The 20,393-nt window shown below is 26.3% G+C and overlaps 2 protein-coding genes across 5 annotated transcripts in view; one reads left to right on the forward strand and one right to left on the reverse strand.

Annotated features, from left to right (window-relative positions):
• The first annotated feature begins 60 nt into the window (after positions 1 to 60).
• The window catches only part of LOC122504216 (reticulon-1-A), a 45,052-nt gene continuing 24,719 nt past the window's right edge, over positions 61 to 20,393 (forward strand). For 2 of the 4 annotated variants that reach the window (XM_043615172.1, XM_043615175.1), the window contains exon 1: positions 61 to 259. In XM_043615172.1, coding sequence (XP_043471107.1) covers positions 208 to 259 — 52 coding nt within the window. In that variant the 5' untranslated portion in view covers positions 61 to 207. Of the gene's footprint in view, positions 260 to 10,261; positions 11,776 to 20,393 lie in introns of those variants that run through there. The other 2 variants (XM_043615168.1, XM_043615170.1) reach the window with 1 other exon arrangement.
• Positions 2,241 to 16,142, reverse strand: LOC122504215 (serine palmitoyltransferase 2). The gene is made up of 11 exons (XM_043615167.1): positions 15,996 to 16,142; positions 7,318 to 7,845; positions 5,764 to 5,940; positions 5,511 to 5,665; positions 5,276 to 5,421; positions 4,639 to 4,857; positions 4,301 to 4,464; positions 4,020 to 4,181; positions 3,661 to 3,923; positions 3,442 to 3,571; positions 2,241 to 3,342 (listed from the first exon to the last, which is right to left on the reverse strand). The coding sequence occupies exons 2-11, from the start codon at positions 7,462 to 7,464 to the stop codon at positions 3,235 to 3,237; spliced, it is 1,671 nt and encodes a 556-aa protein (XP_043471102.1). The 5' UTR covers positions 7,465 to 7,845; positions 15,996 to 16,142; the 3' UTR covers positions 2,241 to 3,234.

A 20,393-nucleotide genomic window follows, 5' to 3' on the forward strand; every position in this document is an offset into this window, starting at 1 on the left:
GCGAAGTAAAATTTCCAAGAATTCGTAACGGTTTTTCACTATACTTATTGTGGCGGCCGCACTGTTGTGCCGTTCGTTTGTTTTTGTAAATAGATTTTATTATAATTATTATGGCAGAAAGTCAACAGTTTTCACATAATATATTCCAAACTGATCCTCTTCGTTTTAAAAGTTATATCAACAAGAAAGTATCTGTATTAACAGAGGATGGAAACTCACAAACCGGAATTATTTACACCGTTGACCCGGTGTCGGAAAGGTTAGGTTTTGCAAATTATTCATTTTTCTCGTTAATATTAATTATTATTTAGAATTTAATACTATTTTTCACGACTACAATAATAATTATATCACATAATAAAAGCGATAGTTAATATCGTAAATATTGACACTTTGTTGGTTTGAGGTTTTATGTTTCACTATTCCGTTTTTTTACGTTTTTAATTTTCCCTAAATTATCAAAAATTTGTCCGTATTATTTTAATCAGGAGTAATTATTAGTAATATAATTAATAAATACATTTAAGATTTAAATATTCTGAAAACGAAAGCAGTTGGGAACCTCAATGGATAAAAAATATTAATAAATAATTAATATATTTACTCTTTGCGAATATTTTTAAAAAGTGGGCGAATAAACAGGAAAAATCTGTTTGTTTTTATAGTATAATTTTGATTCAACCTGCTGAAACAACATATCGAATGAAAATAATAATGGGACATGCTGTAAAAAAAATCGAATTGTTCTCGGAACCTGAGATAATAATACCGGAATTATTTTCTCCTTCGATGAGAAATTTATCAGCAAAAAAAATAGTTGAACGAAAAAATGCAATTAAAAAATTGCTCGATGAAAGTCGTATTCCATTTACAGAGGATAATGATGTTTTACAAATAGAAGATGTACTCGCAATTAAACCGCCCTATGAATTAGAAAATTTTATCTGTAACAATCGTAATGTTTTAACTAGAATACAGGCAATTTTATCTTCCATAATTAAATAATTCAAAAATTTTCTTAGTGAAATTTTTAAATGTGAAGTAATTTACATAAGGAATTCTTTCCAATTTAAGTTGTACCAATTTTCCATTTTAATATTTGTAATTTGTATCATTTTCAATAGTAATTAAATTTGAAGACATTTTTTTAATCACTGACTAGATTTAAATTTATTATTAAAAAATTAATAAATAATTTTAATTAATATCAAATAAAAATAGACATTTTTCCTGAAAAATAAAATAGTGCATTACAGAATTTATGGTTGATATTAAAAATACAATTTTATACTAATAATTGTTAATTTATTTGATGTAAATCGGTTTATTTTAATAATTATTACAAAAATAAATTGTGAGGAATGTACGCTTGTGCGAGAAGAAACAGCCATCGATGTTTAAAATAATAAAAATTGATTATGTATATTTATTATTATTATTATTAGTTATGACAAATGCGAGTTATGAATTCTCTGTTAGAAAAGAGAAAGAAAAAACAGGACATTTTACACAAATTAAAATATTCACTTTAGTGAATAAAATTATTTGTCAACATGAATAATCAGTTTTTATTATTTTTCTCTTAATATTGATTCTCAATTTGTGATAATTGCAAAGTTCCTCTATAATTTAAAAATAATAATTGATAATTTTTAATTCAACTTATTGTTAAATTAATTAATAATTCAGTAATAAAACAAATTCGACAAGAAATAAAAAATATTTCTTTGATTAATTCTCGTATTTGATATGCAATAATTATTCTTGTAATTTTTTTCTTGAATATTTTCTATTTGTAATTTGTAATTTTATTTTTTACAATTATTTTTAAATCGTAAATTTTTAATAAGCTCTAAAACTTTATTTAATCGATAATTAAAAGTTTGTAATGGAAAACTTTCTTTTTTTCATTTTTTTCTAAAATACAATCAGAACTTGTAAGTTAACATTTTAAATTAGTTTTTAGATATGAAATTTGAAATTTAAAAAGTTAATATTAATTCCAAACGGTAAAAAATTTGTTGTATTTTCATTGTAAGGAATTACAAATTTTCTTTTAATGTAAATTTAAAATTGAATTTTCTCAAGTGACTAATATTTTCGATTTTCTAATTTACATATTAAATCTCTTTCTTTTTTTACTAAAAACTTTATTTATCTCACGTGATTTCATGATTTAGAATTTGCTGATTGTGAGTTATAAATTATTTCGATTTTCAACAGCAACACCAAAAAATAGCTACATTTTGCCTTTTTTCTTTATTATTTATACAGAAATTGAATTTTTTTTGGTGATAATTTTTATCCATCATTTTAACGAAATGCGAAATTAAAAAAAAATGATAAGTAACTGCTTTAACGACTAGAGATTAATGTTGACTAAAAGGAAAAAAAACATAAAATGTGCAATGAAATGTATAATGATTAAAATGACATAACACTGAGATCGTCGAAATTGAGATACAAAATAATTAACATTCAAAAACTGTAACTATTTTTTTTTTTAAGAAAGTAGTTGAAAAAAACTTGAACTAATGTTGAGAATTATACGTAATAAATCGTAGACCTTTTTTTTTAATTTATAAAATACTTTTGATAGTGAAATTTCTCTATTTTCATTGTTTTTTGATATTTTTTAAAAGAGAGAAATTTTTGTTTCTTAAATTATTTAATACTTTTTGTAGGGGAGAGAAAAAATGATCATCGATTTATTAATAATTTTTCGATAGACTCAACAATGAAAATAAGGCAGTTTGTATTGCTATAAATTTCCTAAACTATTTTTTTATTATTAATTTTTTTCTTATACAGAAAATTAATTCTTTCTGTAGTTTAATTTTTTTTTTTTATCAAAGCTATTCTATTTTTCTGAATCGTTAATGCTACATTTTCCCAAGTCTTCTTATTTCTATTTTTTTTTCTTCAAAAAAAGTTTGAATTTTAGAGATTATCACACTCTTGTTTTCTATTTTGAAAAATCGAAAAATCGTGAGATTATAATTTTCTTTAAAATTTATCTGGACCCTACTTTTTATTAAGGCTTATTTCTTTTTTGTCGTCTATTTCTAAAAGCCACTAGGAGCTCTTATTAAAATTAGTTTTGAAAAAGCGTTTTCGAGAGATATCTTGGTGAATAATTATTTATACAACTTCTTTTTCTCTTTTTTCGTTTTTTGGTTCTGAGAGACTCAGCTGTCTGTTGGAGATATAAGTTCAAGAAAAAGAGTTTCTCGGTCATTCGGTTTCAGTGTCTGAATAATACTCAATTGGATTTGGGTCTCGTGGTTTTCTTGAGTACGTGAGTCCCAATTTTTCGGAAATCTCTTGAATATGCGTCAATACCTGAAAAAAAACAGAAAATTAGAAAACACGATTTAATTATTTAAAATTAAATTTAATATTTTAATTCTTAAATCGTAGGAATAAAATTAATTTTCTTACATAATCCAATTGTTCCTTTGTGTGAGCGGCTGAAAGGCAAAATCTAATTCTACCCTCCATGACGGGAGTTGCTGGGAATCCAACGCCAACAGTGGCTATACTTTTTGTAGTTAGTGTACGAACAACAGATCTGGAAGAAAATTTATTTTTATTAAAATACATATTTTATTTGATCAAAAAAGTGATTTTACAGATTTGAATTTATAGAATTAAACTAACCCAATTTTTGAGAAGAGGTAGACGAGCATTGGTACAACTGGCGAGTCTTCATTTCCATAAATAATAACTCCAATTTGATTTAAACGTTTTCGAAAATAACGGGTGTTTCTCGCAAGTTGTTTAATTCTGTTTTTACCCGCGTTTGTTCCGTCCTCACCAGCAATAATTTTCATCGATGTGATAATCTGCTGAGCAATTGGCGGTGACATTGCGACAGCGTACGTGTGCGCGTGACTATAAATCCGTATATGATTTATAAGTTCCTGAAATAATTACCAACAATTAATATTTATAATAATAATAATAATTCAATATTTTTTGGAAGCCATAAAATTATATTAATATTAATTAATGTTAACCTTTGTGCCAGCAATATAACCGCCGGCAGAACCGAAACTTTTTGTAAAAGTCCCCATAAGAATATCGATTTCACGTGGATCAATTTCGTAATAATCCGAGACTCCTCGACCTCGTTTGCCCATTGCACCGGTACTGTGTGCTTCATCTAAATAAAGATAGGCCTGAAATTAAAAAAAATTATTTTCCCTATAGAACAATTTTCTTTTTTCACTCACCAATTGTGTGAGTGCATTAGAAAAAATGATTAGGGTGGAAATATTCGATCAATAATCAAATTTACCTTGTATTTCTTTTTTAATGCTATTATTTCGGGAAGGTGGACAATCGAACCCTCCATTGAATAAATACCCTCGACAACGATTACAATTTTCTTCCAAGGTCGTCCGCCATCTGGTTGACCGGAGACTATTGCATTTTTCAAAACTTCCTCCAAATGCTTCACATCTATTTTTTTTGGGAAAAATTATTTCATTAGTTAGGTGCTTTTCTTTTTATTTCTTATTCTTTAAAAATCGAATTTTCTATTTTTTGTTCTCTCTATATTAAAAGGATAGGCAAAATAAAGAATTGAGTAAACATTAAATTAAGGGAAATATTTTCTGAATATTGAAAACTCACTGTTGTGTTTGAAGACCCTTGTCGTTGCTCCGGATAATCTTAGGCCGAGAATTAGAGAAGCGTGATTTTTCTCGTCACTAAGAACCAAACAACCTTTACTGAGTAGCGAAGGAAGATTTAAGGCATTTGTCGCAAAGCCCATTCCAAAAACAATAGCATCCTCAACGCCCAGAAATTTTGCTGTTAATTTCTCCAGTTCGTCATGAATTGGCATACTCCCTTCGAAATAAAATAACAATTTTTAATCTCATTAATTATTAAAATTATATTGAAAGCAATTCAATTTTTATAAAGAATTTCATTAAAAATTTTTTTAAATAATTGAATTGTTTCGAAGAGTTTTATTAGAATTTTTAAGAATATTTGCATATTTTGCGCAACTTATTTAAAATTGTATTAAAAATAATTGAAATACTGCGATGAATTTTATTAAATTTTGTTTAAATAATTAAAATTTTCCCAAGAATTGTATTAAAATTTTTGATAATAATAGTTGCTAGAATTCAATTATTTTTATAAATATCAAAATTCACCGCAGTAATTCAATTAATTTTTGTAAATCAAATAAAAGTTGAAAACCTATCAAGAGGTGCAAAATTTCCAAAGGGAAATTGCCAATAAAAATTGATGAATTTACCTAATTCAAGTCGAGAACTGCAACTTGCACAACCAAATTGTTTAAGTGTATTTATACTCTCATTTGCGCATGGACCTGTTGATTCTGCAAATCCAAGATAATTGTAGGAACCCAAATTTATGCACGGTGTTTCAGTTCCAGTAAATCTAGAATCAAAAATATTTTTCAAATATAGAAAAATTTAATTTTCTTCATGCTAAAATTATACATATATAGAAATTTAAAAAATACTGACTCGAAAGTCCAGCCATGATCTTTTGTAATTCTGTCCTTTAACGTGACCATTGCTCCAGGCACTGAACATATTGGACGATTCCAGCAATCTCTTATTCTACGGTAAACATAGCGCAAGTAAAATAGCTCGAAACTCTCGTAAAGTGGAGCGTAACCCTATTAAACAAAAATAAATAAATAAATAAATAAATAAATAAATAGAAATTACATTTATTTTTTAATTTTTAAAAATGTTTTAATTAAAATTTGTATACCTTTCTATTTTTCTCCTGGGCTACTTTTGGAGTAAACAGCAATTGATTAACGAATCCCAAGAACATAAGAATATAAAAACCAAAATGTGTTAGGGCTGTTGTAATAAGTGACTCTTTTTCGAATGATTCTTTGTGCACTGACGACTTTGGTATGACAGTTTCTTTCAGAGTCCGATGCTAAAAGAAAATTTCTTTAGTTACCATTTAAATTGCTAAATAAATCAAATTAATTAATTTTTAATTCTATTTCTATTTCTAGTTTCAATTATTTGAATTCACTGGAAAAAAGTATTCAGTGTTAATTAAATAGTATTTTTTATTTAAACATCCAATGTTAATTTTTTTTTAAACAAAAATGGGAATACTATAAATATTTTATTAAAAAATAAAAAATTAACGATAAATGAATAATAAAAAAATGTGTAATTATTGCTTGTAAATAAAAATCTTAATATTTTACGATCTACATGAATTGATCTTAAATTACTTTAAATTCCTCTCAATGAACGTGGTAGACGTCAGAATACTTTAATAAAAAATTCCATTTCTTATTACAGTCTTTGCTCTCTTAAAAAAACTATCAAGTGTTTCTTTTCTTTAAATTCGCATTTATTTTTCATTAAAATTTTATTTTATTTACATTCGCATTTATTTTTCATTAAAATTTATTTTCTATTTATCATTGAAATTTGTTTACAATTTTTTATTGAAACTATCATTTTCTTAAAATTTGAATTATTTAAATTAAAAAAAAAGATTATAAATAAATTTGAGGAAATAATTTAGCGAAACTAAATTTACATCTAATTTCTAGGTCTTTGGAACTATTGTGTGGCATTCGGCCATTCATTTAATTTAAATTAAGATTGAGCAAAATCGAATTAGATTTTCAATTAATTGAAAACTCGTTTCTCTAAGAAAAGAAGAAATAAAGAAGTAAAGAAATAAAGAAAGAAATAAAATAAATTTTATGTAAAATTGAAAAAAAAGATAAATTGCCGCTCAAAAATAGATAATCGATTTTGAAAATCGATTGTCAATTTTTCTATTTTTGAAAAAAACGGGCAGGTAGCGCTGTCAGCAATCAAACATTAATTTATTCGAAAGAAACAATTTATCAAGAAATTAAATAAATCCAATTATTCATATAATCGTTTATCTCAGCAGAAATTTGCAAAAATAAATCATAACTCAAAACTCTAGATTAATTTGATAAGAAGAACACACACGAGCAGTGCGATAAGTATTAAAACTATTTCCTCGGGATTATCCACAATTTCTTATCATTTCCTGGAAAACATGACAAAAAATAATAAAACCTATCAAGCGATTGAATGCAATCAACATGAACTTGTAGTAAAATTCAAGCAAAAAATTGGTAAGACTTCTAATTTTAATAACAAAAAAAAGTCACAGAAAAAACTTGCACTATTTAAAATAGAAAATCAGAACTTTTTTCCAAAGAAAATAAAATTTTTGTGTCATAATAAAAGCAGAACGAACGGTTTTTATAATAATAATAATTGAGTGCAAGTTAAGTGCACGTGTACTTACCTGTACGAGGCCGTTGGTTTGAAGTTTAGAAAATCCGTTGATTTTACGGTTGATCGTGTCACAATTGGAGGTTAATCCATTTTTAAGCGTTAATGAATCATCCTCTTGAGTTGTGTTAATTTTCATTTGTACCTTTGTCGTGGCCATATTTTCAGTCGATTTTTGAATGAGAGAAAAAAAATAAAATAATAAATAAATGAAAACGCGGTAATTTTAAGTTAAGAAAAAATTGTTTTTTTTATTTGATACAAAAAGCGACTTTGAAGATGAGGACAACGACGACAACGACGACGATGTCGTCGTGCGACACGATGTCTGCAGCAAAATGAGGCCTGCGCCCTGTGCGTACGCGCCAATCGCCTGACTTTTTCCTCCTTCCGTACCCCTCGCAAAATTCCCTTTTCACCGACACTACTATAGTTTATTGTATTTACTGGTATTTACAGCAACTTTACAGCACTAGCGCTGTCCGAATTCTGAGGAAGAAATTTCCCAATACCTGTTCATCAACTTCTCCTTCCCAGCGATCTGGAAAAAAAAATTTTGTTTTCTACATTCACTTGCTTGTTTTTACTGTCATTTTTTTTCTTTCTCTTTGGTGGAAAAAAAGAAAAGAACTGACATCAGTTTTTCAAGTATTTTTCACTTTTTCAAATTTTAAATTCGATTTTTCATTTTGATATATCTAATTATGGTAAAATAGACAACTTTACATTGACAAACACTCCAGTAGAATTTTTTCTTAACTGGATTCATGAATTCTTTTAACCAATTTCCAATTTTTTTCACCATAAAGGTGAATTTTATCCAATTTTTTGGTTTAATGTACCAAAATTTCAATTTAGTCAAATTTCTACTGTAGTACTTTTTATTTCTATAATTTATGGATGAAGAATCCGACAAACAATATAAGAACAAAAGTTTAGTTAATATGTGATAATTCTGTATTTTAAAAGAAAAATAAAAAAAAAAATTTAATTTGATAGAAGTGTAAAGAATTCAATTATTTTTATAAATAATAAAATTCTTCACTGGAATTCAATTGATTTTTAAAAATTTTAATAATAATCGTTGAAAGAATTCAATTATTTTTAAAAACTTTAACGAATATCTCTTCAAAAATTCAATTATCTTTACAAATAGCAAAATTTTTCACAAAAAATTCAATTATTTTCCAAAATTTCAATTAAATTCTTCGCAAAATCTCAATTATTTTCAAAAGTTTTTTGCAATTCAATAAATTTTCAATATATACTATTTTCATTAAATTTATCAAAAGATTTAATTATTGAAAAAAATGTTTGATACAATTCTACGAAAATATTCAATTATTTTCATAAATAATAAAATTTCATTTCGGTATTCAATTATTTTCATCAAAGAATTTCAAATATTTTTTTAATACAATTTTAAATAAATAAATTCGTTGCAATAGTTCAAATATTTTTATAAATAACATTTAATTTGTCACAGAAAATCAATTAATTTCAAAATTTTTTAAGTAATTCTGCAAAAGAATTCAATTATCTGGATAAACAACAAAATTCATCCCATAAAATCAATTATTTTAAGGAATTTTAATGAAATTCTTTTCCAAAATTCAATTATTTTGATAAATATCAAAATTCATCACAAGAATTCAATTATTTTAATAAATAATAAAATTCTTCTTAGGAATTCAATTATTTTTTAAAAACTTTAATAATAATCGTTGCAAGAATTGAATTATTCAATTACTTAAAACACAATTTTCATTAAATTTTTTGAAAAAAATCATTTCTTTAAAAAGATTTTTTTTAAATTCTTCTCAAGAATGCAATTATTTTAAAATATGTACTTTAATTCCTGTAGACAAAATAAATTCGGTATTTTAATATTTATTTTGAAAAATTATTCTATTTTTGAATGTAATTAAGAAATTATAAAAAAAATTGAGTCAAGTTTAATTTTTCGATAGCTACTTTTTTACTACTTTTTTCTGTTTTTGAACTACTTTTTGTTACTTTTTTAAAATTAATTATTGAGTTCGAATCCTGCACTTTAGGTAACATAATCTAAAATTTAACAAATTGTAATTTTTATTTAAATGCATTTTTAAATTGTTTGAAATGTTGAGAACTGATGATGATGATGATAATAATAATTATTATTATTATGTTGGTGATGATGATAATAATGAAGATTGACATGTAGTTTAACTACTGATAATGCTAAGCATCAAAAGATACTATGTTGCTAATAAACTGCTCCTTAGAAAACATTGTTAAGCATCAAAACTTTATCTTGATACTTCTGATATGTTACTTAGCTTAAATATTCTATTGCTATGGAAATCCATATCATAACGAAGACTTCTAAGAAATTATTCCTTAGCAACTGTTGTTTAAATTCTGTTATTTAGCATCTATTGGCAAACCGACGTTAATCATCTGCTGCATACAAACAGCATTATTGCAACCATCCTTAAATATTTTTAAGCATCAGTTTAAATGTTTGTTTGCCTTTTGTCCCTAACAACCATTTCCTAGCAAACTGTTCCTTAGTTCTTAACAAACAGCAAATTTAAAACAACAGTCATTTTAGCAACTGAGTTATGACTAAACAGCAGAGAATCATTTAAGAATTGCTTAACAACTTCTTAACAACCAGTGTTAATATTTTGTTATCCGTAGTCAACTGTTGTTAACATTCTATCATCTATAGTAACTATAAGTGATAGAATTTTAACAACAGTCTTGACAACAATTAACTGTTAATTGTTGTCAAGAAATTGTTATCAAGATTTAATTTGTTTCCTAAAAAAATATAAAATTCCAACTAATATGCAATTTCTCCTGGAACCCTTGGAACTTATGCAGAATTAAAACATTTAGCGCCAGTTTTACTGTGAACAGTGTTTTAGGGTGAAAGTTGCGCGCGTCTCGATGACGCATTTCATCTTCTGTATATTGTTCATGGTCGCGTCACGGCATTCGCTGATAAACGCAGAATTCCGCATTTTGACAGCTGACCGATTGTTCAAGTTAAAATATAACAAGAGAAATTTTCTCCATCCTAAAAAAGGAATTTAATCCATCATTACAATTCTCATTTCCCCCAATTAAACAACAACAAAGAAGATTAAATAGTGCGCGAATTATAGTGCACAAACAAAGTATAAGAAGATCATAATTTTATAATACATAAAATAGCGAATGTACTCGAGTGTCGACCGAAAACTGCCGGAAGACGAGGAAGAGGTGGAGGAGGACGCGTAGGTGGAGGCTAAAATCCGTCCTCTCCTCTTCAGGAGTATCTGTCAATCGCGCATTGTCCTAGCGAGTGGACAATCCTTTTTCTACTTTTACTATTAATCAAAAATAATAAACGTACACAACAAGTCAACAACAACCAAAAAAAAAGTGAAGTGATTTTATTTATAACCTCTAGGCGAGAATTTTCAAAGTTTTTTGAAAATGTCGAATGATTTTGCGAGTGATTTTTATCCGGATACAATTCGCAAGGATACGGTCGGTGATCTTTTGGGTGGGAATTTCGATGATCAACCATCAATTCCAAATGCGAGGGGACCAATGAAACGTGATCAAGATTCGACAGATGATTTCGAGCATCTTGAACAGGAATTTTCAATGCGTGAATCGTCCCGGCCTCCGAACTTGGAGATCGATTCGAGTTCGACGATCTCGCATTGTCTTGATGCAACTAATGACGTAGTCGAAGCAACGAGGAATCTTCTCGACACAAGTGTTCCTGCATTCGAGCCGGAGTTACGTCCAGTGCCAGCGACTCCGCCACCATCGGCCAATTCAGACGAGAGTGACTCAAAAATACCAATGGATCCAAAAATCGCATCAATGGCTTTTATGGCCAACGAGAGGGGTCTTGACATTAAGGAAAATGACGATTTCCTCCCAAAGGACGATCCACTTGGCAAATTTGATTTCGCTCCCTCGAAGGATGACGATCCACCAGCGAAATCCGAAGACTTCCTCACGAAAGAGATACCGGAGATTTTGAAGCAAGACGTTTCGGAGAAGTACGATTTTGATATTATGAAATCCCTGGATGCGAATGTGACGAAACGGGATGTGAGAGAGTTTAAGGATGATGACGACGAGTCATGGAATTTGGTTGGGAAGAGTAAATTCGACGAGGCCCCGACTAAACCACTTCCACCTGTGCCACAATTTGATAGTTTCGATCCATACAAATCGTCTTCCGTTCATCACGATAAATACGAAATGTCCAGTGAATTTTTAAACGACGAAGCAATGAAGAAGGGAAATGAAACTGGTGATTCGGAGTTTGAATCGGAACCGGAACCATCACCGGTGCGAAGTATCACTAACAAGACTGAGATTCGTCAAGTCGAGGATACAAGTAGACGTGCTCCTGAGGAGAAGAACAGGGAAATCGAAGTCGTTGCTCCTGGTGATATCTTCGGCAGTCTAGGACTCGGTAAGTAATTTACACATGTTATAAAGAAACAAACATTACAATACAGAAACAAAACACTAACTAAAAATCAATAAATTATTACAAACTCGACAATGCTCCAAAAATTATTATTCCTAATTGTTCTGTTCTGTACAGATCAAAGTTTGTTCAGAACTGTTTCTGTACAGAAACAAAACACTAATTAGAAATCAATAAATTATTACAATCTCGACAATTCTCCAAAAATTATTATTCCTAATTGTTCTATTCTGTTTAAATGCCCTCTCGTATAAAACTATTACAATCTCGACAAGAAATTCGAACAGTGTGACAAGATTGGAATCATCAAATTATTCGTTTGCTTTGTTAATTGAACTTGATTCAACAAAAATTCAAAAGGGGATACGATCACGAACGGTACAGCTTTAAGTTCTAAAAAATGTTTCAAAGTTTTTCTTCTTTTTTTAAAAATTGTTTTTCATCATACAACAGAGAGATAATTCCATGCATCACGCATTTCTTGTGCGTTAACTCATTCGCGATTCTTAAAATAACTATTTCCAAAGCACAAAACACGTCTGTGCTAAATGACATGAAAGCTTTTTTAACTCGTATTTTAAATTTCTCTCATTTCCCTCGACCTTCAAGTTTCGTGAAGCTTAACCAGGTCGTTGCCATTCTCTCAGTTGATGACAATTTACTATTTCCACCGCGACCTTTACTTTTATTTCACAGAACTCAATTATTATTATTATTGTTACTGACTTGAATACTTGGTAAAAACAGAAGCAGGCTTCGTACTCGATAATTAATTTTAAAAAAGTAGCTTACAGACAGAGAAAAAGTAGTAAAAATGTAGCTATCGAAAAATTAAATTTAATGACTTGATTTTTTTATAACTTCTTAATTACATTCAAAAAGAGAAAATTTTTTAAAAATAAATATTAAAATACCGAATTTATTTTGTCTACAGGAATTAAAATAATTTAAATGAATTCAATGTAATGCATTTTTGAAATTTAACTGTTTCTAAAAATTACAAAAGTCATTCTTTCAAAATTCAATCATTTCTCAATTCATTTTTCTTGAAATTTATAAATGAAATTATTCATAACTCTAATCATTTTATTTTATTCAATTCTAAAGCAATTCTTATTAGAAATTTCTACGAGAATTCAATTATTTAAATACAAAAATGAATAATTTATTAAATATTTGAATATTTCTTAAATTTCAATTCTCATAAAGAACTTTATCAACATTTTTTAAAATGATTGATTTTTTACGAAGAGTTGCATTAAAATTTTTTATAATAATTAAATTCATTCAAGAAATGTAATTAAACATGAATTAGAAATAATTATTGCACTCTAAGAAACAAATTATATCAAATTTTTTTAAATAATTGAATTCTTTCAAAGAATTTTATTAAAATTTTTAAGAATAGTTGCATTTTTCAGGGAATTCATTTAAAATTGTATTTAAAAAAATGAAATCCTACGATGAGATTTAATATTTATAAAAATAATTCAATTCTTGTAACGATTATTATTAAAGTTTGAAAAAAATAATTGAATTCTTGACGAGATATTCTTTAAATTTTTTTTAAATAATTGAATTTCGTCAATGAATGTTATTACATTTGAAAATAATATTATTGAATTCTTGTGATGAATATTGTTGTTTATGAAAATAATTGAATTTTGCAAAGTATTTTATTGAAATTCCTAAAAATTATTGAATTCCCGAGAAGAATTTTATTATTTATAAAAATAATTGAATTCCTGTGAAAATTTTTTTATTTATAACAATAATTGAATGTTTGCGAAGAATTTTATTACCATTTTTTTAAAATTATTCAATTCTTTTGGGTAAATTCTCAAACACATGGAAAAAAGTAGCTTTTAGTGTAACAAATAAAAAAAAGTATCCAAATAGTAGCAAATTTTAAAAAAATAGTAAATAGTAGGATTTATGATTGCGAGGCCTGCATGAGAAAAAATTTGACGCAAATTAAATAAATTCATCAGCATTAAAATAGAAAAGATATTTTTTCGAATTTATCATTATAATAATAGCTTTTTCGAAGAATTAAAATTTTGTTCAATGAATGTATGTATATGTAATTTTATGAATCATATCTTTGAACAGAAAAAGAAGTGAATTATTATGCAGAACGTATGTCAAGTGTTTCTTGATTCTTCTATGAATAATAATCAGTTTGTTAATGTAAAGATTATTCATACTCATTGAAATAATACCTATTTAGGGCCATTCTTTCTCAAATTTACACCTTATGATGTCAACAGGGTTGTCACAAATCATTGAGAAGCTAATAATAATTAAATATTTATTTAAATTTTAAACAATCTTATTTATAATTCTGGAAAAATTAGATTTTTCGAGAAATAGGTTTAAATTTGTTTAAAAAATAATTTAAATTCTTTAAAACTATTAAAAATAAAAGAATTTGTTGAATTAATTAATAATTATTTAGTCGATGTCTCAGTACTCGTCTATTTTTTAAGATTTCTCTTTTAATGTTTTAGTTTTTTAAATTAGTTTTTAAAAATATTTTAATATTGTTGTCTTGGAGTAAAATTATTAGTTTACCTAAACCATTGTTCTTATAATTATAATGACAGAAATATATATTATATTATCTAGCGTGTGATATGGCGGAAAAGCAATCGCATTAGAAATAACGTGACTCATGGATCTTCATAATATAATTATATTCCAGTGAATCTACGTAGGTGTTAATCTCTATTTATAGAACACACAAGAGAATTGATACGTTTCTTTATAAAGTTACCTCTAATTTTCTTTCCAATTCCACTATTTCAATTGCTACACTGTAAAAAAGAAAGGTACTAATTTAGTACCAATTTTGGTATACTAAATCGTCATTTGGTTCTATTTTAATACCGAAAATCCGCTCTAATTTAGAACCTTTTATTTACAGTGAATGAATTTGCTAGAGACTATTGAAAATATTTGGTCCACTTTTTTTAGTGTATAGAATTTTTATTGTACTACTCATTTAATAATAACAATAACAATAATAATAATAATAAAACCCATTTCCACTAAAGAGAAAGAGTTATCTGAATTTTAAATTACGGTTGGATTGAGAATAATGTTTTAATATAATGAAATAATAATAATGAAGGTTCTAATTTACCTGAATTATTATAATTATTTCTAGATAAATGTTTGTTTCTTTTTGTAAAAGAATTATTAAGACATCTGCATTTTTCTACTTTGTATTCGTTAAGAATTCGCACGTATCTTATTAACGAGTCTAAAGCTAAACCAAAAGTGGCAGTCGCTGTAGTGCTAATCAGGATCCTGTTAATAATAATTTTACTCTACCGTGTCGAAAGTATCATTTCCGGTTGGATACAACATTGAACGAAACATTTATTTCTCTCTTTAATTTACATAATTAGCTTTTATTAATTGTTGTTTTCATTTTATTCAATTTTATTCATACGGCACGCAAAAATTATATAGTCAAGTAAACGCATATAAATATATCTCTAATAAATAACTATACAATTAATAGGAGCATTAAAAAAAAAGAAATAAATCTTTAAAAAAGAGTTAAAATTAGGAAATAATTTATAGATACGTAAATTGTTGATTGCGTGCTGCATGGAAAAACTTGTTGACTTACAGAGTTCGTTAACATAGTTCATTGCCTAGACAACTTAATGATGTGGTACGATTAATGTATGTACATAGACGATTAGAAGAGAACACGTCTATTTCCGAGTGGATGTCGAGAAACATTTTGTGATAACAGACAAAGAATTAGAACATTTTTGGGAAAAGAGGATCTTAGCAGGTTAGCAGTAGAATAATCAAATGCTAGTAATGTGTTACGTGAATTAATACTTATACTCCAAGACAATAATATTAAACTGTCCTTACTACTTGTACGAAAAATCGAAAATTCTTAAAATTCAACATTTTTCTTTTGTTTCAAGACAAATTGCTTAATTATTTTTGGGCTCTTCAAAAACACTTAACTAATTTTTAATATTTGTAAAAATTAGTAAAATTTACTCCAAAAGTAGTAAAAGTTACCAGAAATGCTTAACAGAATTGTTTTACTATCAAAATAATAAAAGTTACTTTATATTTTTCTCCCTGTATTCTTGGAAATATATTTGATGTTAACTTTTTGATGTTAATTGAAGTGGACATTGCAATTTTTACAATAAACATGCGTGTACCTTGTTACTTGGAGCGAAACTATCTTTTCCCTTGGTAGTATCATATCGATCCTAAACCCCTTAACGTGCGTTTTTAGTACACATACAAATGTCGTAGGGTAGCAGAACCCCACCGTCATGGAGAAAACACCTTTTTTCCCTGTTTAATTGTAGTCTTGAAACCTTAGAACCGAGTCTGGAAAAAAGTACAGTGGACATATCAATTTTTATTAGCATATTGTTATTCATCACAAAATTTAGTTACTTCATTCACAGTTTCATTATTTTTCATTTGCTTTTATATTTTTTTCAGACCATTTTTTATTAATTATTTTTAAAAAAATGTATCTTGGGAACAAATCTTACACTGAAAAAAAATTTATTTGATTCAAATAACCGATTAATTGATTATTATCAATTAACCTTTAGAGGGCCAGGGTTTATTTATTTTGACGAATCTTTTTATCAAATTGACTTTTTATTTATAAATTTTTTTAAATAAAAAACTACTAAAATCTGTGCAAATTTACCGGCCCTCTAAAGGTTAAATATTTAATTGAATCAAATAATATTTATTGGAGTCAATTAAATGGTTTAGTTCATATTCGCTTCAAAATATTTAATTGATAATAGTCAATTAATCGGTTATTTGAATCAAATAAATTTTTTTTTCAGTGTAGAAGATTTCAGTCTTTGTATTGACATTGTGAAAAGCCACTTTTAGCAAAGAAAAGCCACTTTTAGTTTCAGTGAAGCATAGGTTTGCATGATTCAATGACACAAGGAATATCAAGTTTGCCATAAAACGCAATTGGTCGCACAGGAAACATTATTGTACAAAACTAGTAATAAAACTGTGTGACTCATATTGCTTACGAACTCTTATTTTCTATACTCTATTATTATATTAGATATAACATGTGTTTTATTTTCTATAGTAAATTTTTCCCTTTAAAATTGATGCTGGGGCCTAGACCAAACAAATGTTTTAAAGTATTTTCTTAATAGAAATTTATTTTTGTTTATTAAAATTAATCCCACAGTGCGCAGGCGCAACACTTGACCTATATTAAATTCTCTATCAAGCTAATTATTTTTTACCTTTATAATATTAAATATTTCTCTATGCTCCTCTTGTAGCATCATTAAGACTTTTCAAGTCTAAAATTTTGCCATTGTCACTAAAAATTTCTTCTTATAAATTTAAATAAATAACACAAACTAGAGGTTGAAATTTTTTTGGAAAAGTTTGTAAAAACTGGATTCTCACAAGAACCTGTTTAAATGAAGTTGAAACCTGTACTGAACGTTCAAAAATGTTGGAGTGAATGTTGCTTCTTGCATTATATTACGAATTTACTGACTTAATTATGAATTGTTTTCATTTTTGCGATAATGTAATCGTATTTATTAGCAATGATAATGAATAGCTAATAGAATCAACCAAATAAATGAATTGCTATCAAACATTTATTTGGCTGATTCAACCGTAAAATTTGATTGTTTCAAATAAATATTTCCTTCGGGTGACTACATTCTTTCTTCGAGTGAAAAATTTATTAAACTGAAGGAAATGTTTGTTTAAATCAAATAAAGACTTCTTTAGGTTAATTAAACTTTATTCACACAGAGGCCACATTTTAGTAAAGTCAGTAAAGTCAGGCAAATGTCAGTAAAACAAAATTTTTCTCATTAAATTGTCAGGAAAATTGATAAACTGAAACATTGCGTTTGTGAGAGAATTTTCATGCCGTCTAGGCGGCAATTCAACCAACTAAATTGGCGCGAAATTCAAAAAGGAACATTTAAATAATACATAGATATTAATAATATACATACAATTAATTAGGTACTAATTATAAAAATATAATTTTTTATTATAAAATAAATAAAACAATACAAAATAATTGAAAAAAAATTGTATAAATTTCCACCCAATGTTTACTGGAATTTATGAAGAAATTCGATTGAATTGTTCTGGTAAAATTTTTTGTAGGAGAGAGAGAGAGAGAGTATTTCTTGCTACAGTTTAATAATAATTATATGAAATAAATCCCATTAAAGTCAGTATTGATCGATGCAGTTGCTTCTCTGCGCCTTTGCGTCTTTTTTTTGGCAAAAGTTTTTTGCTATTTTTTTCTACCTGAATAGAATATTAAACATAAAACCCGACTGATTTTATTCCCATATTACTTGCAACACGATTTATTAAAAAGTCACGAACGTGGCGATTTTAGATAACTGCGTTGATAGGGAATAAAAAAAGAGAATATTTTAAATATTTAATATTCTGTTGCCTTGTCATATTTTCAATAGTGCAAATGTCATAATTTTTATTCTCTATGACTATAATTGCAGAAACTCATTTGTGAAATTACTCTTGATAAAATCAAGAGCACTTTTCTCTTCCTTTATAAGAAGAATTGTTTCTCCAATAATTAAAATAACTTGTATCTTTTTTTTTTTTGAATTTCAGTAGTAAAACTACTTTATCTGCTGACGATTATTTAATATATTTTCATGAAAGCAAACTTTTCCGATTTTTCTATCTTAATTTTATTTTATACATTTTAAACTTTTTTTTTAAATTCCTTCTTTACCGGTAACTTGAATATAAAGCTGTGCTGATAAATTACAAATTGCAACTTTCATTTGAAGATGGCTCCACTGAATGAAGAATAAAATAAAATACAGAATTTAAATTTTACATTTATTTTATTTTACATTAATTTCAAGATTTATATTTTCTACAAAGATTTCGATTTCAAAAACCTTCTAAAATTCAATTATTTCAAAAAATTCACGCTATAATGCTTTTAATAGTCAATTATTTTCTAAAATTTTTACTGAAATTTTTTTAAATACAGAAATAATTTATTACTTTTAAAAATTGCAACTGTTCCACTATTTATGGTGTTTTTTTTAAATTTTTTAAGATGAGAAAGAGAATTCAAAGACAATTTAAATTGTTTTTGAAGGTTTTCAATATAATTTGATTATTTTGTTATTGTCAAAATTAATAATTAAAATTAGTAATATTTTAATAATAAACAAAAGGTAAAAGTCGTCAATGAAAATTAGTTACAATTAATAAAATCTTTAAAACATTATTTTTGAATGATTTTTCTAATTAAATTAGAAGTACAATTTAAAAATTATTCAATAATTGAAATTTTGTAAAATTGAACTAAAAATAATTGATTTTTCCAAGTATTTTATTACTCTTTTTGAAAATTAACTTTTCAGGAGTTTTAGTATTGCGAATTTTGAAAATAATTGAATTCCCAAAAATTTCAATTACATTTCTTTTAAATAATTGAATTCTTTTGAGAAATTTTATTAAAATAGTAGATTTTAAAAATATTTGAATTTCAGTCAAGAATTTCATTATTTGTGAAATTTAATTGAATTCTTGCAAAAAATTTTTGAAAATAATTACATTTTTCGTGGAATTTATTTAAAATTGTAATAAAAATAATTTAAATCCAATGAAAAATTTTATTATTTATGAAAATAATTGAATATTTACAACGAATTTTTTTTACAGTTTTTTAAATAATTGGATTCTTGCGAAGGAAAGAATTTCAAGGGGTTTGCATTTGAATGTTATGAAGAATTTTAATTAATAATTTTAAATAAATAATATAATATAATATAATTTTAAATTAATAATTTTTTAATTTCCTATGGAGAAAAATTATGAATTAATTGTTATTAAATTAAATTTTGTTTAATTAGAAAATAAAGATTTCAAAGTGTTCGCAAGTTCATTATTGTCTGCTTCTCAATACACATCTTATTCTGCGGTGTCAGTGGAATGGCGCCAAATTCAATTTAATACAGTCGATTGCATTATTCTGCTTTGGGCTGAAAGCCAGCAATAAAGAAATAATTTTCTTTGTTTAAGAACTGCATTTTATTTTACTAATCCCTTAAATTCTTTTCTAATTTTGAATAATTTTGAATAATTTTTCTAATTAAATCTTTAAAATTTACAATTAAACAGAGTTTAAATAATTGAAATAATGTAAAATTTAATTGAAAATAATTGATTTTTTTTAGAATTGCAAATTTTGAAAATAATTGATTTCTCAAAAATTTGAAAATTGTAGAGAAATCACGTTTATATTATAATAATTAAAATTCTTCAAAAATTCAATTATTTTTTAATAGAATTTACCAAATTTCAATTGTATATAAAAGAAGTTATTAAATTTGGTAAAAAATTTAAAAATTGTTGTGACAACACTGAATTAAATAAACGACTTTTTCGACTTTTTTTGCGCCTTAAAGTCGATCCGAGGTCTGATTTCACCAAATTTGACTTTAGTCAACTTTTCTTGTCCTAAGTTTTCTATAGAGGAATTTTTTTATTTAAATATTTGTTTCTTGATCCATAGTGCGTTCTAACATGGCTAC

The sequence above is a fragment of the Leptopilina heterotoma genome, unplaced genomic scaffold, assembly GCF_015476425.1.
Source record: "Leptopilina heterotoma isolate Lh14 unplaced genomic scaffold, ASM1547642v1 Lhet_286, whole genome shotgun sequence".
Taxonomy (NCBI): Eukaryota; Metazoa; Arthropoda; class Insecta; order Hymenoptera; family Figitidae; genus Leptopilina; species Leptopilina heterotoma.